This window comes from Apostichopus japonicus, chromosome 17, assembly GCF_037975245.1.
Source record: "Apostichopus japonicus isolate 1M-3 chromosome 17, ASM3797524v1, whole genome shotgun sequence".
Lineage (NCBI taxonomy): Eukaryota > Metazoa > Echinodermata > Holothuroidea > Aspidochirotida > Stichopodidae > Apostichopus > Apostichopus japonicus.
In genome coordinates, this window is record NC_092577.1 from 8,409,533 (window position 1) to 8,436,119 (window position 26,587).

The window sequence follows — 26,587 nt, forward strand, 5'->3', positions numbered from 1 at the left end:
TACAATATGTAATCGTTTTGTTATGTTTACTTGTAACGGCGATAACAATCAAAATATATCACGCTACTCAAATCGTTTATTTAGCCTTCCGTCTCTCGATATTTACGTAACAAACAAACAGTTTACTATATATCATTGATATAGTTATCTGTTGATACTTTGATCCTGCATGCATATTCTATATTAGCATCGTGCATACACATACGCATCAAACACTCAAGTTCCCTAATTATAACAGGTACCTCTCTATGCAACAGCTCCCTTGTGACAGCATTCAGCCCTTTCGAAAACAGATCAAGTTATACCATAGAACTCACTGACAGCCAGCGACGTAGCCAGGAATTTGAAAGGGGGGAGCACTTTTTGCGATTGATATGGATTTTCAAAGTTGTAGGCACGACTATCTGAGCGGAGCGCCACCATCGGTTGGCGCGGAGCGTACAAGAAAATTTTTGGTTTTACAACCCCCCCCCCCCAGATGGCCGGAAACGGCCCTTCCCGAGTGTTCATTCTGGTTCCCCGGCCTCTTGCTAACTTGAGACACCTCATTCAATATCACTTTTAAACCCAAAAAACAAAGGAGTTAAAATAGTACGTAACGCAATACTACATAATGTATATATTTAAAATTAGCAAGGTACATGTACAGAGTAGTCTTACTTTTCAACTTCTGATAATTGTATGTACAAAGATAGGCCAGAAATGTCTTTGATACAACTACAGCCAGTACTAGTCTTTGATACAACTGTAGCTAGTAAATGTTTAAGTTAGCTAAATTGCCTAATAAGAGAAGGCGAGAGCTATCCGACGATTGCCATCTGATGCAAATTTCTCAACTGTTTTCTCAACTGAAAATTATTTGCGTAAACGGGTTCTTAACTAGATGTTACTATTGACAAGATCGGAATCTAGTCTTTTTCGGCGGGTAGAGTGTTGATTGAAACGACACGCGATAGAAATGACAGCCTAGATGACAGAAGAATAGGTCACCAATAATTTGGCCATATTCTTGCTACGTTCATTTCAATAGTTTTTCCTGTCTAGGATCTTAAACTCGTCCAGCAAGCTTATGGATTTGAATTATGGGTGTATTTTAAAAAAAAAGGTAACTTGCCCAAAAATGTGTAGGCCCGGGCCGCGAATATTTTTTTCCCAAACTGAACTGACACTGAAATTATTTCTTCGATTCTGATTGGTTCTCAGCGAGCACGTGATATACTTTAGTTTTCAACATCGATCCTCCATAATCTGTCGATATCAGTTTGATCAACACGAACAAATTTAAGATATTCACATAAGCAAATTCTCAGAACTTTTGGTAAGTATATATGCACGAAAGTATATAGTGAAGCAACTATTCCCAACTACTGCATGCGCCCATTATAGGCAGTCCTCGATCGTTTGTTTACTCGCTTGACTCCGCTCTACACAGCACATACATGTAATGTAGCCTATTGTACTGTGTATAGTATACAACACAAACAGTGCATTTGTAATTGTATACATGTAGCCGATGTACGTATGTACGAGCTGGTGTTTGTGTACATTCAGGGTTGCGATACTTTTAGTTTTATAATCATAAATTCAAAATGTATTCAGTCAATGAGTCTAGATAGGCCTAGTCGCATATGCATTGGCCATGAAGATTCGCGAGCGAGTGTGTATCAGCCATTGAGTGTACACAAACATGGCATTTGACGATATGTTTGTGTCTTTGACTTGTTAACTAGTTGTATATAGCCTTATAACCTATACGTACGGAACCACATATGTTTACCAGCACCATTAGAAGTTCTTGTACATGGTGACCTAGTAGGCCTGCATTAACCGTATATACGTATTCGTATTAGTTCGAGATCTCGAATTCACTAATATAGGCCCTACCGCCTTTACAGTAGCTCTTGATAACTGGAAGCCTCATATTGTATCTACATGTAGGCACACTTAGGCCTACATACTTTTAACTTGGCCTGTATAAGGCCTACACACGTATTTTTGACATGATGCGGCCCATGAGGATTGGTATGATCAACACTAACAGTGTCACATACATTCATTGATAAACGCAGACTACCATTCCGGTTTTGATCAGCCAATCAGAATCGAGGAAATAATTTCAGTGTCAGTTCAGTTTGGGAAAAAAATATTCGCGCCCGGGCCGCGAATTTTTTTTTCCTGAACCTTTCGGGCAGTGTACGTGGAGTTTAGCCAATCAGAGCGAGGCTGTGTTGATGACGTACTACTCAGTAAAGATGGTCAGTCGGGTAAATGCGTCGCTTCAATAACATAAGGTGGAAAACGAAAGAGCGTAAGTTCGAGACCCCGTGTGGATTCCCCCCCCCCCACTTTTTCTCATGTTCAAGTAGTTATGTCCAAGTATTATATCATGAATTGAAAATCGATATTATAAGTTATGTCATGGTTTTAGTGCATGGTCATCTTATATATGAAACTCCGTAGATAGTGTGGCGAAAATATATATAGTTTCTTTTGTTTATTTTCCTTCTAGATCTTATTAGAGGGAAATCGGTCTCAGCCCCAAAGTGTGGTACATCCGTTTTAGGAAAGTTTATCCTAATTTAAAGGCAGATGACTGGCTAGAATAAAAGACAAGGGAAACAGATATTCATTCTGGAACAATTGAAAAGAGAGGATTTATTGCATAATAAAACAAGGGCAGTACTTGCACTCTTATTTACCTAATTCGCTCATCAGTTTACAACAAATATTTGGCAGTTTCCACAATAAACCGTTAATTACTGGACCTCGTCTCTCACAAGGAGGTGCTATAGGACTATACCACTGTGTATATTGCTGTGTAGATGTGTGTAAACTGTACGTAACATACTACTGTACCAGTACTACAGTACTGAGTACAGTGTCATGTCAATCTGAAGACATTGTAAATTTGTACAACAGACAGCGATCATACTCGCCGTTTTTCAACAAAGAAACCGATGCAAACGTCACGTAAGTTGTGCACAATGATTCAGTATAATGTTATCAGTGCAAGGCCTATATACCTTAATACTTTCTGCTGTAGTACAACAATTATGTTGACTTATCGAATGTGATTTCCCCACTTCAACATTTGGTACGCACGCCGCCATCTTTACTGTAGTACGTCATCAACACAGCCTCGCTCTGATTGGCTAAACTCCACGTACACTGCCCGAAAGGTTCAGGAAAAAGAAATTCGCGCCCGGGCCGCCTGCAGTGCTACATACTGGCTACGCCCCTAATCATATGATGTCTTATTATCAGCAGATTTTGTTTCCTGTTTGAATTCTGTTACATGTTCTTATAGGTAATATATCAGAAAGGCAAACATAGTGCCCTTTTACAATTTTTCCAGTAGGATGATTCTTGTTTATTGTCCAATGTCTGGACTTTAATACGTTTGACGAACTTAACTGATGGACAATATATAAACGTTCATATTTTGTAGACAGCCAGATGTGCAGTGGCCTAAAAACAAATATCGTTATCGCAGTGTATTAACAAGTGTAATAATTATGTGTAGGAAGTGCGTATCACGTACGATTGCTCGCTTTGCTTCATATAACTTAGGGCGAATCATAGAAAGGATGAGAACGAACATTGTCGACGTCGTTGTGCATACGGTTCGTGACACTCCATCGAGTGCGGTTAGGTAGGCAATATGTATTTTGTTACGTAGTGGCCAACTGTAGGCTTGTAACAGGCTATAGGCTAAATTTAGCTAATTACATCTGCCAAACTAAGTAAATAGTTGAATCAGTAGGCCTGAATGTTACTAGGATTATAATCGAGTTAACGGAGCTGACGAGTATTCAAGATCAAAAGAGCAGTGACAAAATACCATGCTAAAAAACAACAGCTTTTTACATTTTTTTCGACACTGAAAGGGAGGGAGTAGTCGCTCCCCCTGCTAGGTTCCTCTCTTTGTGACAGTTTCCTAAATATACAAAGGAGCTCTGCTAGTGACAGCTCCTTAATCAAGGGCGTAGGAACCGGGGGGCGCCAGCCCCCCCCAGTAAAATATATGGGGGCGGAAGTAACATTCCGCCCCCGCTTCGCAAGTCAGAAAACCCCTTTTTCATTTCTAAATGAGTAAAATATCTCATTTGGAGCACCAAATTGCATCTAAGGCCAGGTGAAAATGCAAAATTATTTACACAATGGAGTGGGTGTTGAAGTGTGCAATATATTGCACCAATTGCATCTGAGGCCACCTGGGAATGCCAAAAAAATTCACAGGGGACACCCCCTCCCCTTAGACCCCTTCCCAAGGCCGGCCAACAGTCTTAAGCCCCCCCCCAGTCAAAAGTACCTTCCTACGCCACTGTCCTTAATTATAGTAGGGAGCTCTCTCTAGGGGAAATCCTCCTCTTAACCAGGCAGCTCTCTTTGTGACCGCTCCCTAACCAGAGAGCGCTTTTTTTGTGACAGCATCCTACTTTAAATCAGGGAGCGCTGTTTGTGACAGCTTTTAATGATACCAAGGAGCAGCCTCTAATTATAGTAGTGAGCTGTCTCGAAGACAAAAAAAGAGCCTGAATTAAAAGTCAATGTTGACCTAATATTTCTGTGGCACGCCGTTATATAACGTTGTCTCTGCATTATTTTTGTTATAGCTTTGTATAATGCCGTTATATATGTACAAGCGTTTGCAGTGGCGTAGGAAGGTACTTTTGAGTCGGGGGGCTGAAGACTGATGGCCGGCCTGGGGGAGGGGTCTAAGGGGAGGGGGTGTCCCCCTCCCCCTTTGGAATTTTTTTTGCATTTCCAGTTGGCCTCAGATGCAATTTGGTACAATATAGCACACTTCAACACCCACTCCATTTTGTAAAGCATTTTGCATTTTCACCTGGCCTTAGATGCAATTTGGTGCTTCAAATGAGATTTTTTTCTCATTTGGAAATGAAAAAGGGGTTTCCTGACTTGCGGAGCGGGGGGGGGGGGGGGGGGGACGGAACGATACTTCCGCCCCCCATATTTTTCACTGGGGGGCTGGCGTCTTCCCCCCCCCCAGCCCCCCGGTTCCTACGCCCTTGAGCGTTTGTATAATATAACAGTTATTTGACTAATATAACTAAAAAACTTTGTATAGCATGTATTGATCGGTAACTCACGTGCACTGCCCGTGAAAATAACAATGCGTTATGGACATACAACAAAACCGTTATATTGTATATTAACGTTCACCATTGATTGTATATATAAAATAACAGTTGAGTGCATTATACACTGCATGACCTCAATAACGAATAAGTTGTTAATGGTCGGTGTTATTTTACTTTTGCGTGAATGCACTATTACACGTTATTACCTTTTTGTATCAATTAACAAACATCGGGACACTGTTCAATTTGCATATTTGATAGCAAAGGTGCTACCGATTTTATGTGAGTTATATTCTCGTTAGGTGATTTCAGTGCTTAATTTTTGCGCAAAATGTGTCTAATTAATCTTGAAGGTTGTTAGATCTACTTCTTTTGATATAAAAGCATGGGTTTACTGGTTAAAAGCTGCTGTTGTTGTTTGTGCAAAAATATACGTCACAGTGTTCACTATTTCTCACATACACAAAGTTGGTATATATAGTTGACTTAGTATTTACTGTTTATAAAACTGAATGTATAATGATTAGGTGTTACACGTTGAGGAGTGTAGGTATTCATTTACGTCAAATGGGTTGCCCAATGATGAATTAATCGCAATAGAAGGAACAAAACTAGGCAAAAGGTAACCTGATGATATTAGAAATCGTTTACAGAAGGGAAGTTATGTCCTTAGAGGAATTAATTCTAACTTCGTGATTTCAAGGTTCTAATTTACTCATTAAAACAAAAAACGGCGCATGTCTTGAGGCTACACATACACTACATTAGTATATGTTCGATGGCAATAAACTACAGTACCTGTAAGGGTTGTTACTACATAAGTAAGGCTCGATGACCATACACTTAACTCCCTACAAAGATTGTTACTACATCTGTATGGTTCAATGACCATACATTACACTCCCTGTAAGGGTTTGTTACTACATTAGTTCGGTTCGATGACCATACACTACACTCCCTGTAAGGGTTGTTACTACATTAGTATGGTGTTATGACCATACATAACACCCCCTGTAAGGGTTGTAACTACATTAGTATGGTTTGATAACCATACACTACACTCTCTGTAAGGGTTGTTACTACATTAGTATGGTGTTATGACCATACATAACACCCCCTGTAAGGGTTGTAACTACATTAGTATGGTTTGATAACCATACACTACACTCTCTGTAAGGGTTGTTACTACATTAGTACGGTTCGATGACCATACACTACACTCCCTGTAAAGGTTGTTACTACATTAGTATGGTGTTATGACCATACATAACCCCTAGCTCTGTAAGGGTTGTAACTACATTAGTATGGTTTGATAACCATACACTACACTCCCTGTAAGGGTTGTTACTACATTAGTATGGTTCGATGACCATACACTACACTCCCTGTAAGGGTTTGTTACTACGCTAGTTTGGTTCGATGACCATACACTACAGTCCCTGTAAGGGTTGTTACTACATTAGTATGATTCAATGACCATACACTACACTCCCTATAAGGGATGTTACTACATTAGTATGGTTTGATGACCATACACTACAATCTCTGCAAGGGTTGTTACTACATTAATATGTTTCGTTGACCATATACACCTCACTCCCTGCAAGGGTTGTTACTTAATTAGCATGGTTCGATGGCCATATACTACACACCCTGTAAGGGTTGGTACTACATTATTATGATTCGATGACCATACACTAAACTTTACCATACACAGAATAACCACTTACAGGCAAGATACTTTGAACAGACTTTATGTTAATGAAAAGGAGGTAAACGACAAAGGCAAATGAATATATATATATGAAAATCGTAATGAGTTGGAAAATCAAGAACAGTGAAAAAACTTTCAGCCTCCACCGGGATTCGAACCCGGGCCTCCCGCTTTGTACGCGGACACCCTAACCAACTAGGCCATGGACGCTGATTGTACGTCAAAAGTATCTCTTTTGAGATCCGGCTTTAGGAATCACAAATGATTTTCGAGTTGGTTAGCATCACGTTTGATCTCTAGAGTAAGGCAAAGTATGTCACCAAAAACAGAATTAGTATTGTTCGATACAGATGACAAACGCCTACAGTGGAATTACAACCTTCCTTACCGGTTTCGAACCTCTGGACATACAATCAGCGTCCATAGCCTAGTGGTTAGGGTGTCTGCGTACAAAGCGGAAGGCCCGGGTTCGAATCCCGGTGGAGGCTGGAAGTTTTTTCACTATTCTTGATTTTTCAACTCATTACGATTTTCTTTTTTTTTTATAGAGAGAGAGAGAGGTGGAGAGAGAGGTGGGTGGAGAGAGAGGCGGAGGTGGAGAGAGGTGGAGAGAGAGAGAGATGTGGAGAGAGAGAGAGGTGGGTGGAGAGAGAGAGATATAGATAAATGCTTGTTAAGTATTTACTGATGTCATAAACTATAGCGTATATTTACACTTCTATATTAGTTACCATATAAATCATTAAGCATATATGCAGTGGCGTCACCAAGGAGGGACCAGGGGGGCACATGCCCCCCCTGGAAAACCGAGTGCCCCCCATCTGAGATTTGGGTTGGTAAAAAAAATATATATTTATTTTGTTATATTCAACTCCCATCATCTGAGTTGGTTTTTCATAAGGACAAAGAAGCACAGTAATTCGTATTTTCTTCAAATGAGCTGCGAAAAAATGAAAAAGTTTATCCTTGACCGTCGGGTATCGAAGTCGTAACCTGCGCCATCACAACATGTGTCGATATTTACATTAAATGTGTCAGTGTGAGAATGTGAGGGTCCGCAGGCACCATACTTGCCTATATTTCTGGACCCATATATTATCCCTGTTGTGTAGGGGGTGGAGAGGTCATTTGAGGTCAGATGCTTGTAGGAAAAAATGGCGAATGTTCACACCTGTATACTGAGCCATACTCGATGTGTGATCAAACTTTGAATTGCATGGTGAGATCCCTGATAGGAGCCAATGACGATGCTGGAACCTGTTACATCTTAATAGATAATGGGAGAAAACGAGAAGGACAAGAAAGGAGTCGGGGGTCATGCACACATTAATTCAACAAATGTAGGTTCTATTGATAGGGTTAGGCATAATATCGACAGCATGTGGTTCATTATCCTCTGCAAAATTCTGCGCGATTTTAAAATCAATACCTCAAAAATAGCAATTTCTGGAGATATCTTCAGATCGAATTTAGCATCAAATGTGGCACCATTTTGCATCTAGCCCATCCTCCGTATGCGAAAATTTTCACCCCCTCCCCTTAGACCCCTCCCCCAGGACGGCGATCCGTATCCACCTAAGTGCCCCCCATCAAATGCTGGTGCCCCCTGTGCCCCCCAGACTCAAAAGTCTGGCTACGCCACTGCATATATGATCATTCAAATTAATATATGTTTTGATATTTTGTGCGTTTATTTCCTTATAAGTTTGGATACCAAAATCCCATAACAAATAATGTACGACTCAAGTTTCGATTACATAATATATAAAACATTGTTCAAAACATGTTAAATTTAAATTAAGAAACATCTTCGTTTTTGTTGAATGTGTTTTAAGATAAAGAAAGTTGTCTGGGTTGGAGAGAATCATTATTTAACATATTGTGGCCCTTGTTTGATCCCTTGCTACCTTATATTTCGTAAATTTCGTTATAATATTGGTGAAATTGGGAACGAAACTTAACAGAAACCTGTAAAATAGGTAAAATAACTGCATGAATTAGAACACTCAGTGCTTCCAAAAAGATGATTTTCTTATCATATTATAAACTAACGATCTGTCATTTACTAAGTGACAACGCCCTGCTGGTAAAAGGATGTCTTTGGTCTGTTGTTAATGTTATGTTGGTATTTCTTTTAATTGTACTATACAATATATATTCAGCACACATTTCCACCATGATTCCATCACGTGGAGAGAGCATGGAAGATGCTATCTTTCAAGAATTTTGGTTTTCATTGTGAGAGTGTTAATACTCTAATTGAATTTGTGTCACAGCTACACTGGCATTCAGCTAAAATGTCTAGCAACTCAATCTATGAAACGACTAAAATATTAATTTATTATTGATACTTACGTCATATCTGGCAGCAATCTCCAGTAGCTGTATGGTAGACCTCTGTAGTAGTCTACTGTGTGAGTTTCCATTGATAAACACTTCGCGAGAACACAGATCCCTGACGGTGTCCTTGATTCCATCTACCTCACCAGTTTGTTCCAGGATGCAGAGGATGGCAAACTTATCACCGTCTTCCCTGCTCTTCAAGTATTCAATTACTCTCTTCCCAACTGCTGAGCTCATCCCACAGGTGAATCGATAGAGGTACTGAAGATTAAATGGATCCACTTTATCAAGAACATTCTCCAGCTCAGATGCACCTCTTGTAGCAGCTACAACTTCTACCAGTCTAAAAGACGCAAACCATTCACAGAATAGTTGATGGTAGAACCTTACGTCAGTCCTTGTCTGTATGTCTGTAGCAGAAGTCTGTTCGTTTGTCACAGCAGACACTTCTTCCTCTACCAAGATACCAACTGCAATATAATGTTGACAAAACCCTTGACCTAGTCGTGCACAGAGTCCATCCTTACGCCATGATAACTGTTTGTTTTCACCGCAGAGACCTTCAAATGCTACTTTACTAAGTTCCTTGTATTTGACAGCATACTCAATATTATACGCCTTTGCGCTTTTATCCATTGATTTGTTACTAAGATGACTATGGAAGCATTGGATCATGTAACTAAAGAACTCGGTGACTGACTTGAAATTCTGAAAATGTGTCTTTTCGTGGGACATGTGAGAAAACATGACAAAGATGAGAGGAACTTGACATAAGTCATCCAGGATCGGGTTTGCTTTCAAAGCGCGCTTAACTTTAGCAACGCTTTCGTCGTCTTCCCCAGTAACAGCCTTGCGAATGTACTGGTCACGTGCTTTTTCGTCAAAACCAACTAACCGCACTCGCTTTGTGTTTGCTTTGTCATAGTCCTTCGGAAGATATCTGGTTGTCAGGGTAACATCAATATTCCCAAACAGATTGCTGGTAATGATACGTCCTACGTCACTTTCGGTAGCTCCGTCCCTATCAGGAAACTCATCATACCCGTCCAGGAGTACCTTAACAGAAGAACAGCTTTCAATGATATCTTTAATATCAGAAGATTTGATTCGAGGATCGTTAGGTGCTAAGAACAGCTTAATTGCGTGATAGATAGATATCTTGCTGTTCAGTTGCCTCAACCGGAGCAGAATTAGAATCTCTACGTCTTTAAAAGGTGAATCCTTGACACCATTGCACCAATCGTAGGCGAGCTGTAGGGCCACTGTTGACTTACCATACCCGGCTTCTGCTTCTATGATGCGCCGTTTGGCTTTCATTCGAGGGTCTGTGAAGATATCTTTGTACGAGTCCACACGTACCCATGGTTCTCCTTTCTCCTGCGTCGCTCCTTCAACAACATTTATCTCTGTACCGCCCTCAACAAATACCTTGTTAACACAATATAGTCTGTCCTTGATGTACGGTATGGGCTGGATTGCGTCATATTGTAGTTTATACCTGCTCTTCAGAGAACTGATGAGAATGTCCTTTTTGTCTGAAAAGAGAACAAAAGTTGATTTGTAAGCATTATGTTTTGGTCAATAAAGTTGGGGCGTGTCAGTGCCTTTATAGACTGCCCTGGAAACAATTATGGCGGGCTAGGTGTTTGATGTCACTGTGAACGACAAAATTATACCAGTTAAATCGCAGTAATGTGCAAATTTATATCGCCGTATATGCGTCCATATAATACTTCAAATCAGTTAGGTCAAATCTAAAAGGTAGATGTCGATTTCAACTGGTATAATTATTCTCGAGTTCAGTAGATGTTGACTTCATTCGCACTTTGTGAATTAAGTAATAATAACATAAATATTTCAATACTTTGCTCTCGATCTGATACAGGTGGATTACTGTTTGATTCCCTTCTTTGCTACAAACTTAAACATTTTATAACTGAACTTAGTCATGACTTGCAGTCCAGGAGTTAAAAGTACGAGATTTTTTCGGTGCATTTGATTGTATCTATTATTATAAAAATGTATTATATCACATAATTTTACATAGTCACTCATAACACATAACACAAATCTAGCATTTTATTTAAAAAATATAAATATAATGTGTAAAACAAATCATGTTGAACTCTCGATCATACACTGTAAGAGGAATAACAATACTGAGGACTAAATCCTTATCAATGTTTTATTTTTAACATCAGCTTTCTTATGCTTAAGTAACTAATATAGCACTATGTAATCACAACAAACCTTGCACTGTAAGGCGCTCCATCGATTATGACGTCACAACAACTTTCGGGGAATAAACTTGGGTCTTCACTTTTGTTTTCCTTTGAGTGATATTATCCATGATTATCTCTCAAAGCGATGATCTGTTGAATATATAGATACAGTATGCATGGATAAAACTTAACAAAATTATCATAAATCAATGTGTAATTCTATAAGTCAACAGAACCAGTCACTTTACCAACAGATCTCTGGCTCGACAAAGATTACATCAAAGTGAATCTCTCCTTATCTCTTATTAACTGTTTATTCTTTACACAAAACATCGACCTTTGAGGTAATCTAATATCAACCCACCCTGAAAATTCCAACTTTGTGTTTTGTTATCAATATTCACGATATCCTTTTAGAATGTCACCTACAGCTCATCATTTTAGATGGCGGGCTTCACATTTATTGCCAGGCTCACTCTCTTAATTGTAGATGTAACGGTTATTATTTGCATGTTAAAGAAGCTGTTTGAGTTAATTTTTATTATTCTATCGATGCTAATCGAACGTGACATCAGATAAAAAATGTACGTCCTACGTTTGACTGTAGTCAAGGTTCATTGCAAAAAGTAGGCTAAGGTTAAAATCTGTTTCCTTTTTTAAACATTTTCCAATTTGATCTTTAATGTGTGTTATACTGTAATACAAAGCGCGAAAGTGACGAAATATTAACGTGAGGATCTAATCAAATTGATTAATTATTCCTCAGTAACCTTTATTTGATGAAATTAGAGAGAAAGATGACCCACTGTTATCAATACACACTCTTGTGTATAGTATTAGCCTACCAGGTTAACATTGTTAGCCTAAGTTAAACTGCTGTTTTAAGCGGCCGTGGCGTCACTAGACTTTTCAGTCTGGGGGGCGGCACAGGGGGCACCAGCATTTCATGGGGGGGGGCACTTTGGTGGAAACGGATCGCCGTCCTGGGGGAGGGGTCTAAGGGTGCCCCCTCCCCTTTGGAAAATTTTTGCATACGGAGGAAGGGCTAGATGCAAAATGGTGCCACATTTGATGCTAAATTCGTTCTGAAGATATCTCCAGAAATTGCTATTTTTGAGGTAATGATTTTAACAACGCGCAGAATTTTGCAGAGGATATGAACCACATGCTGTCGATATTATGTCTAATCCTATCAATAGAACCTACATTTGTTGAATTAATGTGTGCATGACCCCCGACTCCTTTCTTGTCCTTCTCGTTTTCTCCCATTATCTATTAAGATGTAACAGGTTCCAGCATCGTTATTGGCTCCTATCAGGGATCTCACCATGCAATCCAAACTTTGATCACACATCGAGTATGGCTCAGTATGCAGGTGTGAACATTCGCCATTTGTTCCTACAAGCATCTGACCTCAAATGACCTCTGCACCCCCTACACAACAGGGTTAATATATGGGTCCACAAAAAATACGGGATTCTCAAATTTGTTTCGAAATCAAGGTTAGGGTTCAGAGCAACGATATTACTCATCGGTCCAGAAAAAAAAGCGCGTTCTTTCATATTCTGATGTCAGAATCATGAGAAAGGTCCAGAAATAGTGTTCTCTGGAGAGAAGGGGTGGCCTACTAATTTTCAGGAATTTTATTGGACTGCACCTAGTGATTCTCTGAATATTCGTCCTACTTCCTAGGAAATAAAAACACGGCTGCAGCACAGCCAGAACAGGGAAATTCATTGTTTTGAACGATGAGTCATGTAGCTCGCGAAGCGGATGTGTATAGCCGCTGGTAAGGCGTGAGCACTGACACATTCAATGTAAATATCGACACTTGTTGTGATGGCGCGGGTTACGACTTCGATACCCGACGGTCAAGGATAAACTTTTTCATTTTCTCGCAGCTCATTTGAAGAAAATACGAATTACTGTGCTTCTTTGTCCATATGAAAAACCAACTCAGATGATGGGAGTTGAATATTTTTTACCAACCCAAATCTTAGATGGGGGCACTCGGTTTTTCAGGGGGGGGGGGGGCACGTGCCCCCCTGCCCCCCCCCCCCTGCCCCCCCCCCTTGCCCCCCCCCCCCCCCCCCCCCCTTGGCGACGCCACTGTTAAGCGCCACGACTGAGATTCGGGCATAGGAAAATATTAGTAACGGTTCCTTCATAAACTATATTAGTTTTAATCTCACATGATTTATATTTTTCTAATAATTTCAGAAAAGTAACAATTACGATTCATCCGTTCTGATCACCCTGATAAAGCAAAATATATACGTCATGTGATTGCTAACTTACAACAAAAAAACATAAAAATTAGTTAACTTCTTAAACTAAATCTGTTTATACTATTGTTTTAATATTAATAATCTTCCTAATTATCAGGAAGTTTGTAGAGTTCAATAATACTGTAATGCTTCACCGTGGTTTTACTAGGCTAATAGAACTTCATTCCCACCGGGTAAGCCTTTAACTTATTCAATGTTCTCTTTACTTCCCACATATATGCCTAACTTATACCATGTTCGATGAACTTCCCACTAGATTTATCTTAGTAAAACTGATCCAATGGTCCATATTCTTCCCACATGATTTATTCCATGTTCTATACGGATAGAAAGTAAGACAACTGCATCTCTCTCATGCATATAACTGCAAGCTGAAAATAAGCCTATACCTTGAGGAATCTGTTAACTGATTTTCATCCCGATTCATACATTTAAGTTGGACCTAAGCCTAAAGGCGCGAACGGCTTGCTATGAAAGTATTACAATTCTTCATTTCTGTTTCGACAGGACTCACTGTTAGTTTATTTATGATCTGATCTGACAGCGATAAAGTGAAAGGATAGCACATGTTCTGATTGGAAGAGATATGTTGTAGTTGCATGAATGAACTATTAAATAACCAGGATTTACATAATAAGAGTTTGACTAACATGAGCTTAAAATTATTTCCTTCAAAGTAATGAATTATTACAATCGACATTGAAATATGATCACACAGACATGGATTATAATTCTTATACATAGGAATTGCCTTGAAGATGACATGTTTATATATTAATCTGTTGTGATAACTTTAACATAGCCTGTATTATTAACACGTGTTTAGTATATCAGTACATAGCCTGTGTTATTAATGACGTGTTTAGTATATCAGTACATAGCCTGTGTTATTAATGACGTGTTTATTATATCAGTACATAGCCTGTGCTATTAATGACGTGTTTAGTATATCAGTACATATATAGCTTCACACCATTACTGTCTCCTGTACGCTACTTACCAGTACGATCATCGCTTTGTAGATTTATCATCCAGGGTAGAATTTAAGTCCAGAATCCTTTAATCCTTAAATGAAAGATGAAAATCACGAAAAAAGAACGTACGGAAACAGGAATGAAGAACATCCAATTGACAAGATGGCGTCGTGTGGGTCATATGACGTTCTAATATACGATCCTGGACGCTAATTAGATATCGGTAGAAATCAGTCTTTAGTTTAACTGGTTTCAAAGTTCATATTTTATTATTTACACAATCAAAGACTTTATTTGATAATACAATTCATATCTGATATATTATGCCTTGCTGTGTTTATTCTGTCATATCAGACGTTCAAAGGTACCTGCTGTACGTTTATGCATTGTTCTCAGTTACGTCTGTTAATACGCAAACGTTGTAAGTTTCCGAGCTATTTTGTTCTATATGTGCGTAATATGCCTGTTATAAGTACGCTAACTGTGTAGATGAAACTGCAGGCGGTGATGGCCAACTCTGAATATGTCTTGACAAGAAATCTACAGATTGGTTTACGAAAATGAAAACAACTTGAAACCAATGTTTATTACACAAATATATAAAAAAAGGAAAGAAATTATACACAATTTAACAAAGAGAGTGTAGATATAATGAGCTATAGAACGGGATTCTAACAAGTAATATTAGGATTGCAAGGGTCTGTGATTAGAGTCCCATTCTAGAAACAAATAATATTTTGCTCTGTTCGAATTGATCGTCCGGTTCAGTTCTCCGTTGTTATTAACTTCAGTAAGACAGGATTTCAATGAGCGGAAGAAAAAAGTTATAGTTGAAGTCATCAACATTGCCTGTTATATATGAACGGGTTTGATTTTTTCAAATGATTGAATCATGTGAGAAAATTGAGAATATATATATTTTTTTTCATTTAAAGAACTTTACATGCTTCAGTTAGGCGACAATATGACGCAGTAGCGCAATAACGTTCACATGATACCAAAGGTGTTTGCGTGGTGGGGGAGCTGCAGGGGCGTAGCGAGGATTTTGGCAGGGGCGAAGATTGTAAACAAACTATCTAAGCGTAGCACCACTTGTTGGCGTGAAGCGTACAAGAACATTTTGGCCGAAAATGCCTCCCAGATTGCTGGAAATGGCACTTCCCAGGCCTTGTAAGTTGCATCTAAGCATTTTTTATTTTGAAATTACCAGCGATATCATAAAAAATATATAAAAAAGGTCAGGGGGGATGGGGAGGTCGCCCCCTTCGCGCCCCACTCCCTTGGCTACGCACATGGGGAGCTGGGTATAGTATACTTTCTACTGTTTAACGTGTTGGAGCCTGAACTTTTGTGAGATCCTGCCCGGAAAGAGAAAATATAATTTTAGACATAAAACTGTGCACTGTGCATATTTAGACCAGGGAGCAGCAACTCTAACGCAGCTCCCTATTTAGACTATAAAGCAGGTCCATATAAGTAACACTCAACGCAATGTTTACTAGTAAATGATAACATACTAGTAAGGGTGATGACACAACCGTTCAAGGGTCCCATTCTCAGCAGGATGATTGCAACAATCCACCGAGTAAACCATTTCCCAACGACTGACGATCTGAGATGTGACCATGACCCACAGGCATACCCCTACACCTTTGCCCCCCGACTGAAGATCCGAGGTGGAGCCATGGTCCACGTGCCCTCCTCCACCGATTGCGCACTCCACTGCAGCAGCGTCGAATGCTAGGTCCGGTCATGAGGACAATGCGGGGCCCCCTCTTTTCACTGGTCACATGATATCCCATAATGTTTGTTGTAGCCCCCGTACTTCTCCCTGGGGCGTAATATGATTACGAGGCCCCCAGACTGCAAAATGATGCTATAATTACATCACGTTAACTCCTATGTATACGACTGCTTGCGTGTGTTATAAACTCAGCAACTTTCCACATCATTTAGTGGAGAGGAAGGGAGAAGAGGAGGGAGAAGAGGGGGGGGGGTGAGAGTGGAAGGGGAGAGAGAAGCAAGGGGCGTGTAGGGGAAGGAAGGAGGCACGTGTTCCCATTCTCCCAGTGGCTACGGTACTATATGTATGTGTGTATGTATGTTTCTAGTATCCTCCTGCAAGCAAGAACTCGCCAAGAAGCCTCATTGGCTTATCCAAGTCGCAAGCTGACCGAAGTCAGTCTCTTAGATTCATATTTTAACGTCCATGATTATGAATTGTCGACAACTCTGTAACTGGACGACACACATTAATCTTGGAGTGACTCGAGCCGGGACCTTATGATTGGAAGGCATCGGCGTTAACCACTGATCTAACACTCCTAGCTAACACTGAGCTAACTCTACTATATATATTTACTGTGCACAATAATACGTGTATAGGCAGGCATACGCATGTATCCATATATCAGTGGCTCAAATGTCATGTTGTTTATAATAGAGACGACAAGCCGGTACCACATGACGCAGGGAACTTTGTCTTTATATCGATATGATCTATAAACTATATATAATGTCCCGAATTTTAGGCCTTCATTATTCAAAGTCATATAGGCTATATCTAACCCCAATTCCTATTTTGTAACGTTTGGACACATGCTGCATCAGCAGCTTTGGGGCGTAGCCTACCTACCCATAGACGTAGGAGGCGGGGGGGGGGGGGGGCTGCAGTCCCCCAACCAAAAATGTTTGTGAAAATTCGGGCAATATGCTGAGAATTTTCGGGCACCTACTGAAAGAAGAATAATTTGCAATGTGTTTTTCATTTTTTTGTGTGTGAAAATTCGGGCAATGTGCTAAGAATTTTTCGGGCGCCTACTGAAAGAAGACAAATTTGCAGTGTGTTTTTTGAATTTTTTGGGTGCAAATTCGGGCAATGTGCTGAGATTTTTTCGGGCACCTACTGAAAGAAGAATTTTTTGCAATGTTTTTTTCAATGGTTAAACTGATATAAGTATTATCGTTTATTATTGTAATGACTTCCCCAATAATTTGAAACCAATATGGAAGGGTAATAACACGGAAAATATAACCAAAATTTTTCGCACGCTCCGCGCGCGTTCAACATCATAATGTGCATACCATATAGGCATTCATCGGCTAGTGGCATGTGATGTAATAACCGATGAGTGCCTATATGATATGCACATGAGCACGATGAACGCGCGCGCAGCGCGCGAAAAACTTTGGTTATATTTTTCGGGAAAGTCGTAGTTACAGCCCCCCAAATCAAATTAGGCTCCTACGCCTATGTACCTACAGTACCACAGCCAATTCTTAGGTGGCTATAACTGATCACCTACAAAGAGCGGCTAATATCATCAATACAAATTAATCGACTGTCGTAATTTATATTATACTGTTTCTTTCTCTTTCAAAAGATTAGACCTTTTACTGAACTAAGGTACTATTAGATGTGACTTAGGGTTTAAGAAAACTTTTCATCTGAATTGCTTTCTCATTAAAATGATCACTAAAATCGCCGGTGAAGAAATTGACCAGCGTAAACTTGCGTGAAGATTGACAAGGGTCTCACTTTCCAGGTGAGTGGCTTGAAAGTATGTGGTGTCATTTTTTCCCAGTATGGATCAGCCACTCAATTTGGGGCAAACTACCAATGGCAGATGACTTTAATTTCACCTAACTAAGATCGTGTCCACTAAAAGTATAAGATATTTTAATCGTTTCCATTTGGGAGTATACGACATACTAGTCTTGGCCAAGTCGTTAGTAATACTCCTTTTCTCGCGTGCAAACTGTACCTGCCTCAGAGTCCGTTTTTGCCTACCACAAATGTGCTTGCCCACTGTAGTTTACATTCCCGAGGATCTGTCTGATACAAACCTAAAGCGTTACCGCTGGCTTTCTCTGGACAGTACAGCAAATAGATACGGCAAAATAGCTATGTGAAAAAGAAATGTACACTAGGCTGTACACACTAGGCCTCTTAACAAGACTAACGACGTACTCAATATCAGACTCTATTTGCAAAGCATTTGGTCGTGGTGTAAGATTCATATGAACTTCCAAATAATTGCAAGCGATGTAGGGATTAAGATATAAACGTGCATAAAACTACAAACATGGGCGAGAGCTCCACTGAGTACTCTGCTATCGGTACGGTGTTCGCTTTAGAGCCATTGGTGGAGCCCAATCATACAGCGGTACGGACGTCGGGAATTTCCCCATTCGTAAAGGTCCTCTCGGAATCCAGCCAATCACATAAGAGCATAAAAATTGATTGCGTAAGAGAGACCTATTGCGTTGTTAATTCATTGCGCAATGTATTTTGGTAAGAATTTCGTAGCTGAACTGGGCCTACCGTATAGCATAAGCCAATTACACTGTTTACAGGTTGTACATTGTGGCTAACCAAACACACATTTCTTAGTCTCAAATATCGAACAAATATGACGAAAACAAACGAAGATGACAAGAAAAGTCCAGTAGATGGCCATGATGATAACAGAAATGTAAGACAGCATAACAACGTCATTGCAGCGTACGCTTCGAATGGGAAAAGAATAATTGTTTATACTTGTTGAAAGTTAAGCCTAACGTTAACTTACAGTTACAGGCCTGGCTAGAATGCTGTAGACTAGGCCTAAGCTCTAGGTTGTTCGTGGTAACTTAACGGTAAGGGTAAGGAGTACGTTTAAAGGCCTAAGGAAAGTGGCTAACAGAACCTTAAGTGCCAGTACACTAAGATACACAGGCAAGGGACAAGCCTGGTTAACCATTGGGTAGGGGGATAGGTCTAGCCCTACATCATAGTACAGCACTATCAGTATGTATCCTCCTGCAAGCAGGAACTCGCCAAGAAGCCTCATTGGCTTATCAAAGCCGCAAGCTGACCGAAGTCAGTCTCTTACATTCATATTCAACGTCCATGATTATGAATTGTTAATTGTCAACAACTCTGTAACTGTGTAGCGACTCTGTATTTACTACCTTTTCATTTCTTTTGTAATATACTCGAGCGCCCTCTTGTTAACGGAGAAACTCTACGATCTATCGTCGTGAACGGAACTAAATTTCTCGCGAGTTGTTCGCTCATTAATTTATCTGTTTACATTGGATTTTTCTCCCTCGGAACATTATATTTCTACGTCGGAAATAACGATCTCTCGAATGGAGTGAACATTATATTATTTATCAGTGCACTGCGCGGGGAATTCGTTAACATAATTCATCGGACCTGATGTAGTTTATTTTACCATTTTATCCATATCATTTTACGTATAGTAATTCGCCCCGTACTGTGTCCAGCGGCCGGACTCATTGCTATCTCCCTTGTATTATATGGGAACGGACGATGGTGCGACAGGTGATGATACTCAGCGCAGCCGACTCAATAAAGAGGTGAGTGAAGGTCACGTTTGTTTATCCGTATACCCCTTCTATCTCGCCAAAGTGGTGACCCCGACGTGATCAAGTCAGGCAGCGCTAGTTTCGGAACACTGTATACCATTGTTTTAGAGACTCTTGAGTCTGAATTCTGAAATATGATTATATAGCTGGATTCTCAGGAATCTGAATTCTACGCAGTGGTTTGAACAAATATTCTTTTGGGTATTATGATAGTAATGACTTAATATACCCATAGTGTGATGGTACCGTGCAATGATATACCTATAGTGAAGGGGTTCAACTGCCTCCATGTTAAAGCTCTAATCGTCGAGTAAATTGACTGGCTTATGATATATACTATAATATCGATAGTTTAGCTTGATTTGGGATTAGTTTTTAGTTTGCCTGCCAACGCTAGTGGTTGTTTTTGGTAGCGGGCGTAGCCTCATTGCGAGCGATGTCAACGAACGACGAAACACCCGCCCAGGCACCCACCCCCCTGGCAGCAGTTAGCCTGAAACTACCGCCCTACTGGCCGAACGACCCCCATATTTGGTTTGCCCAAGTGGAAGCCCAATTTACAACGAGAGGGGTCAAAGACGAAAAAACCAAATATGCTTATGTCATCGCTTCGTTGCAGCCCGAGGTAGCGCAAGAGGTGCGCGATATACTCCTGAAACCCCCACCAGCCGATCCATACAAATCGCTCAAGAAGGAGCTCATCAAACGCACAACTGCGTCCGAGCAGAAGCGGCTCCATCAGTTGTTGACGGCCGAAGAGTTAGGCGACAAGAAGCCATCCCAACTGCTCCGCCGAATGAAGCAGCTGCTTGCTTCCAACACCGTCGACGGCAACATTTTGAAGCAACTTTTCGTACAGAGACTGCCGACAAATGTGCAACTCGTCCTTGCCACAACCAGTGACAAAACCAACATCGAGGAATTGGCAGCTCTCGCGGACAAAATTATGGAAGTGGTAATCCCGCACCCGATTGCAACAGTGGCGGCGGTGCAAAACACAACAGCGCCAGCTCTGAGCAACGGAATCGCTCAACTTCAACGACAAATCGACGTACTGACGAAGCAGGTGGCGTCGCTGACCAAACAACAACGTGACCAAAGTCGTGGTCGTTCGAAGTCGCGCCCCAAGTCTAATAACAACCGCAAGTCCCGTGACAGTACACCAACTGGAGGTATTTGCTGGTACCACCACACCTTTGGTGACGATGCCAATCACTGCCGACCGCCGTGCACCCACAAAGGAGCTACTAAAGCGGAAAACTCCACGGCCAGCGACTAGTAGCGACGGGTCTTGCTGGCCGAGGGGAAAGTCGCCTGTTTTATGTCACCGACAGAGACAACGGCACACGCTTCCTCATTGACACTGGGGCCGAGGTAAGTGTCCTACCCGCAACGGCAAATGACCGACGACACACACCGGCTACACACGAGCTACTCGCGGTCAACGACACGCCAATCAAGACTTACGGCATGAGATCGTTAACGCTGAATCTGGGGCTGAGACGGACCTACCGTTGGGTTTTTATCGTCGCCGACACCACGAGAGCCATACTCGGCATGGATTTCTTACGGAAATATCAGCTCCTGGTCGATGTTTGCCTCTACAAACTGATCGACAAGACCACGAATCTCAGTGTCCATGGGAAAAGCAGCAACCATGCCCCTTCCCACATCATGTTTGCCTCACCGAAGTCCGACGAACGCTTTAAAACGCTACTGGCTGAATTCCCTGACCTCATTCGACAATCTTTCACCGAATCACCTGTTAAGCACAACGTCAGACATCACATTAAGACCAATGGTCCACCAGTGGTGGCGCGTGCTCGTCGACTGGCACCCGACAAATTGAAGATTGCACGTCAGGAATTTGACCACATGCTCCAACTCGGAATCATCCGTCAATCTGATTCCAACTGGGCTTCACCTCTTCATATGGTCCCGAAGAAATCGGGAGACTGGAGGCCATGTGGAGACTACAGAGGACTCAACAACGTCACTGTACCGGACCAATACCCCATTCCGCACATTCACGATTTTTCGTCCTCTTTGAATGGCGCGAAGATTTTCTCGAAAATCGATCTGGTCCGAGCCTATCACCAAATACCAGTAGAGCTGTCCGACGTGGGCAAAACAGCGATAACAACACCATTTGGCCTTTTCGAATTCATCAGGATGCCATTTGGTCTACGCAACGCGGCTCAGACATTCCAACGTTTCATCGACGAGGTCACGCGAGGACTTCCGTTTTGCTACGCTTACATCGACGATCTTCTCATCGCCAGTGCATCGGTTGAAGAGCATGAACACCATCTGCGACAACTTTTCACCAAGCTCAACGAGTACGGAGTTGTCATCAATCCCGACAAATGCACCTTTGGCGAAAGTGCGCTCGATTTTCTGGGCCACCGTGTCGACGCCGACGGAATCCGACCACTCCAGGAAAAGGTAGCAGCAGTCCAGGATTTTCCCCGTCCAACAACGCTACGGAAACTACGGGAATATCTCGGACTGGTAAATTTCTACCGGCGGTTCCTACCTCGATGTTCGGAATTGTTGTTGCCGCTAACCAACTTGCTAGCTGGTAAGAAGAAGAAATCAGCGCCAATCATCTGGACTGACGAAGCGACGGAAGCTTTTAAGGCTAGTAAGACTGCTCTTGCTAACGCCACACTGTTGACACACCCTGACCCAAATAAGCCCATCTGCATTATGGTCGACGCCTCAGATGGAGCAATCGGTGGGGTCTTACAACAATACCACGACGATCAGTGGCAACCGATCTCTTTCTACTCCAAGAAGCTGAGCCCCACTGAAACTCGGTACAGTGCTTTTGGACGTGAACTCCTGGCCGCCTACCAAACCATACGGAATTTCCGTCACAACCTGGAAGGAAGGACGTTTTTCGTACTGACCGACCACAAACCCTTAACCTTCGCACTCAAGGCAAGTTCCGACCGTTACTCGCCGAGAGAAATAAGGCAACTAGATTACGTGTCGCAGTTCACCAACGACATACGCCATGTTAAAGGAGTCGACAACGTAGTCGCGGACGCTCTCTCCAGAGTCCATGTCAACGCCTTAAACCAACCGCTTTCTGCCACGCCCATCGACTTCGCAGAAATCGCCAAGCAGCAAGAGCACGATGAAGACATCATCGCCTTACGTGAGTCACCATCGCTCAAGCTTCGTGACGTACCTCTCCCGACCAAGGATGGCACCATACTGTGTGACATGTCGACTGGTAATGCACGACCATTTGTACCTGCTAAGTTCCGCCGGGCAGTTTTCGACGCACTTCACTCGATGTCCCATCCAGGTATTCGTGCAACACAACGCCTGATCAGGGAACGGTTCGTCTGGCCGAGCATCAACAAAGACGTCCGTCAGTGGGCTAAAGCTTGTTTGCGATGTCAACAAGCTAAGGTTCATAGACACACTGTCACACCTCTCGGTACTTTCGCCACACCCGACGCACGATTCGACCACATCCATATCGATATCGTTGGACCGTTACCGCCTTCAAATGGTTACCGATACCTCCTAACCATTGTTGATCGCTTCACGAGATGGCCAGAAGCAATTTGCATTCCCGACATCACCGCCGAGACAGTCGCGAAAGCATTTGTCACAAGGTGGATCGCCATGTTTGGGACTCCGTCGACAATCACGACCGACAGAGGCGCACAGTTCGAGTCCGCCCTTTTCAAGCAGTTGACGCTACTGTTGGGAAGTAAACGTATCCGTACGACAGCTTACCACCCTGCAGCCAATGGTCTCGTGGAACGCTTCCACCGACACCTCAAGTCCTCACTCAAGGCACGTAACAACATCCAGTGGACAGAAACCCTACCCATGATCCTTCTCAGCATCCGAACCACGCTGAAAGAAGATATCGGATGTAGTGCAGCTGAGCTAGTTTTTGGTACCACACTACGACTACCCTGTCAGCTGGTCACCGCCAGTTCAGACGAATCGTCACTCGACCCCTTTGAATATGCCGACCGTCTTAAGAGATCTATGGCTAAACTAGTTCCAACGCAGACTAGAACGAATACCCGCCCGTCACAACAGACCGAGGCCTTGTCAACATGCACTCACGTATGGATACGCGACGACACCGTGAAGCGTCCTTTACAACCTCCATACCGTGGCCCACATCGAGTCATCAAGAGGACTGACAAGTACTTTGTACTGGACATCAACGGCAAACACGATGCTGTATCGATCGACCGATTGAAAGTGGCGTATATGTTGGAGGAGCCTGACGACACCCCAGCAAACCATAATTACTCCACAACGACAGCAAAACCAGTGCCGAAACGATCGACGACACCGACACCGACCTCGGCAGCCACGACTCAATCGCATGAGGCTGCGCCCAACCCCAGAGCAATAACGCGTTCTGGTAGGCACGTTCATTGGCCAGCGCGTTATGGTTGAGAATCCCATGTAAATATATGAGTATTTCATATTTGTTTGACATTTTGTCTCGTGCTTTATCGATCACTTTTGGATGATTTGTGATCTGCGAGGGGGCTGATGTAGCGACTCTGTATTTACTACCTTTTCATTTCTTTTGTAATATACTCGAGCGCCCTCTTGTTAACGGAGAAACTCTACGATCTATCGTCGTGAACGGAACTAAATTTCTCGCGAGTTGTTCGCTCATTAATTTATCTGTTTACATTGGATTTTTCTCCCTCGGAACATTATATTTCTACGTCGGAAATAACGATCTCTCGAATGGAGTGAACATTATATTATTTATCAGTGCACTGCGCGGGGAATTCGTTAACATAATTCATCGGACCTGATGTAGTTTATTTTACCATTTTATCCATATCATTTTACGTATAGTAATTCGCCCCGTACTGTGTCCAGCGGCCGGACTCATTGCTATCTCCCTTGTATTATATGGGAACGGACGATGGTGCGACAGGTGATGATACTCAGCGCAGCCGACTCAATAAAGAGGTGAGTGAAGGTCACGTTTGTTTATCCGTATACCCCTTCTATCTCGCCAAAACTGGACGACATACATTAATCTGGGAGTGACTCGAACCGGGGACCTTATGTTTGGAAGGCACCGGCGTTAACCACTGAGCTAACACTCCGTATAGCAAACATCAGTAGCCTTGATGTTTCAATACAAGTTATACCTAGTCAAAATACTGTAGGACATCAAGGAGCCAAGGATAAGTAATCTAAGACCAAATACATGCAAAGTATTGATCTCCTGGAAATAATTGCAGAATAGATCTACCCAACAACTTTTAAGCAACACCCTCAAAAGAGGTTGGCCACCGCATCCTTATAAGGAGTCCAGTAGGGAGTGTGTGGCTACACCGTCAGGATGGTTCATGTTATGTTTTGCCATTCCTATTAAGAACAACCCATCATTACATTGTTATTAATATGAGGCCTGATTGAAACTAAAATTTGTTTGTGATTTCAGTACTAAACACGTTATCAGATTTTTATTCTGAAAATAATTGAGCTGTTTTGCGAAAGTAAAATTTCTGAAGGGTAATATGGTTGCCTAGTGTTTGAGTTGGTGCAGCCAGCTACAGTGTAATCAGATTCTCATTCTTATTATAATTTAGCCATTTTGTGAAAGGTAAAAGTTCTGAAGGGTAATTTGGTTACCTAGTTTGTGTGATGCTGTAGCCAGCTAACGTGTGGAGCTTTATATTGAGGGGTTTTCTGCAATTAAGCTGATCTCTTTTCCAGCCGCGTCTGAGGAAAATGTCTTATAATGTAAGGTTATCCTCACAAAAAATTATAAAATAGATGTTTGATACGCTTAACTTTGGTCACATTCTGGAGAGAGAGAGAGATAAGAAAAATACAGCTGAGCGTACTTAAGATTTTTAGAGAATTCTGTTTAGTATAAAAGATTTCTAAGTGATGTGCGCATGCCTAATCTGGACAATATATACACAAACTTTTGAAAGTCACTGCCTGACTCCATCTTGTGTTTGAAATATTGTTACTACACTCTACAAGAGGCAGGCAGGTGTCTTAATGAAACTCCAGATTACGTAAACACTAAGGAGTACCCTATCAAGCCTTAATAATGGATTTCAAGTGAAGAAAGAAACATTTCTAGAAAATTGTCACAACTAAGTGCCATTCAAAACTTTCTGCGGTTGGCTGCAAACGCACCATATCCTGTGATTTACTTTGGCCAAATTTCTGTTATAAAAAGAGTTATGATTTGCTGTGATTAAGCCAAAATATTTTATTTTGAGAATGTCTAGTTGCTTACAGTATAATATCAAATTACTTCAATTTAATGCTATGTTGTTTAATTGGCTGTAAGAGAGCATTGTGGTTAAGGCAGTGGACTTGTGTTCTAATGTTTGCAGGTTCGAGTCCTGCCAGATCATTCAATACATTGTGTCATTGAGCAAGGCCCTTTATCTCCTTTGCCTCTCTTCACCCAGGTGTGTAAATGGGGACTTGTGAGGTAACTCGTAAACATAGAACTTTGGTCCCCCCCCACCCCCCAAAAAAATATATGTGGGAACGTCCCCTACGGGACAGGTAGATGTGGTGACCTTAAGTG

The 26,587-nt window shown here is 41.7% G+C and overlaps 4 protein-coding genes and 1 non-coding gene across 8 annotated transcripts in view; 2 read left to right on the top strand and 3 right to left on the bottom strand.

Annotated features, from left to right (window-relative positions):
• Positions 1 to 26,587, bottom strand: part of LOC139985116 (uncharacterized) — a 364,233-nt gene that overhangs the window by 236,993 nt on the left and 100,653 nt on the right. Inside the window, exon 1 of one of the 3 annotated variants that reach the window (XM_071999318.1) lies at positions 14,673 to 15,852. The exons of the other annotated variants lie outside the window; for them this stretch is intronic. The gene's annotated coding sequence lies outside the window, so the exon portion shown is untranslated. Of the gene's footprint in view, positions 1 to 14,672; positions 15,853 to 26,587 lie in introns of those variants that run through there. 3 annotated transcript variants of the gene reach the window in all.
• Positions 1 to 26,587, bottom strand: part of LOC139985119 (uncharacterized) — a 409,107-nt gene that overhangs the window by 168,259 nt on the left and 214,261 nt on the right. The window lies entirely within an intron of this gene.
• Positions 6,957 to 7,029, bottom strand: Trnac-aca (transfer RNA cysteine (anticodon ACA)). Its single transcript has one exon. It is a non-coding gene; the product is annotated as a tRNA-Cys (tRNA).
• LOC139985148 (cAMP-responsive element-binding protein-like 2) overlaps positions 18,984 to 26,587 on the top strand; it is a 246,692-nt gene continuing 239,088 nt past the window's right edge. For both annotated transcript variants that reach the window (XM_071999410.1, XM_071999409.1), the window contains exon 1: positions 18,984 to 19,121. In XM_071999410.1, coding sequence (XP_071855511.1) covers positions 19,059 to 19,121 — 63 coding nt within the window. In that variant the 5' untranslated portion in view covers positions 18,984 to 19,058. The remainder of the gene's footprint in view (positions 19,122 to 26,587) is intronic.
• LOC139985137 (uncharacterized) lies at positions 20,004 to 21,305 on the top strand. The gene has a single exon (XM_071999374.1). It carries the CDS (start codon positions 20,456 to 20,458, stop codon positions 21,296 to 21,298), a length of 843 nt encoding a protein of 280 aa, XP_071855475.1. The 5' UTR covers positions 20,004 to 20,455; the 3' UTR covers positions 21,299 to 21,305.

Bases quoted from the DNA above. Each gene is read 5' to 3' on its own strand.
- LOC139985137 (XM_071999374.1), top strand. From the start codon at position 20,456: ATGTCAACGAACGACGAAACACCCGCCCAGGCACCCACCCCCCTGGCA.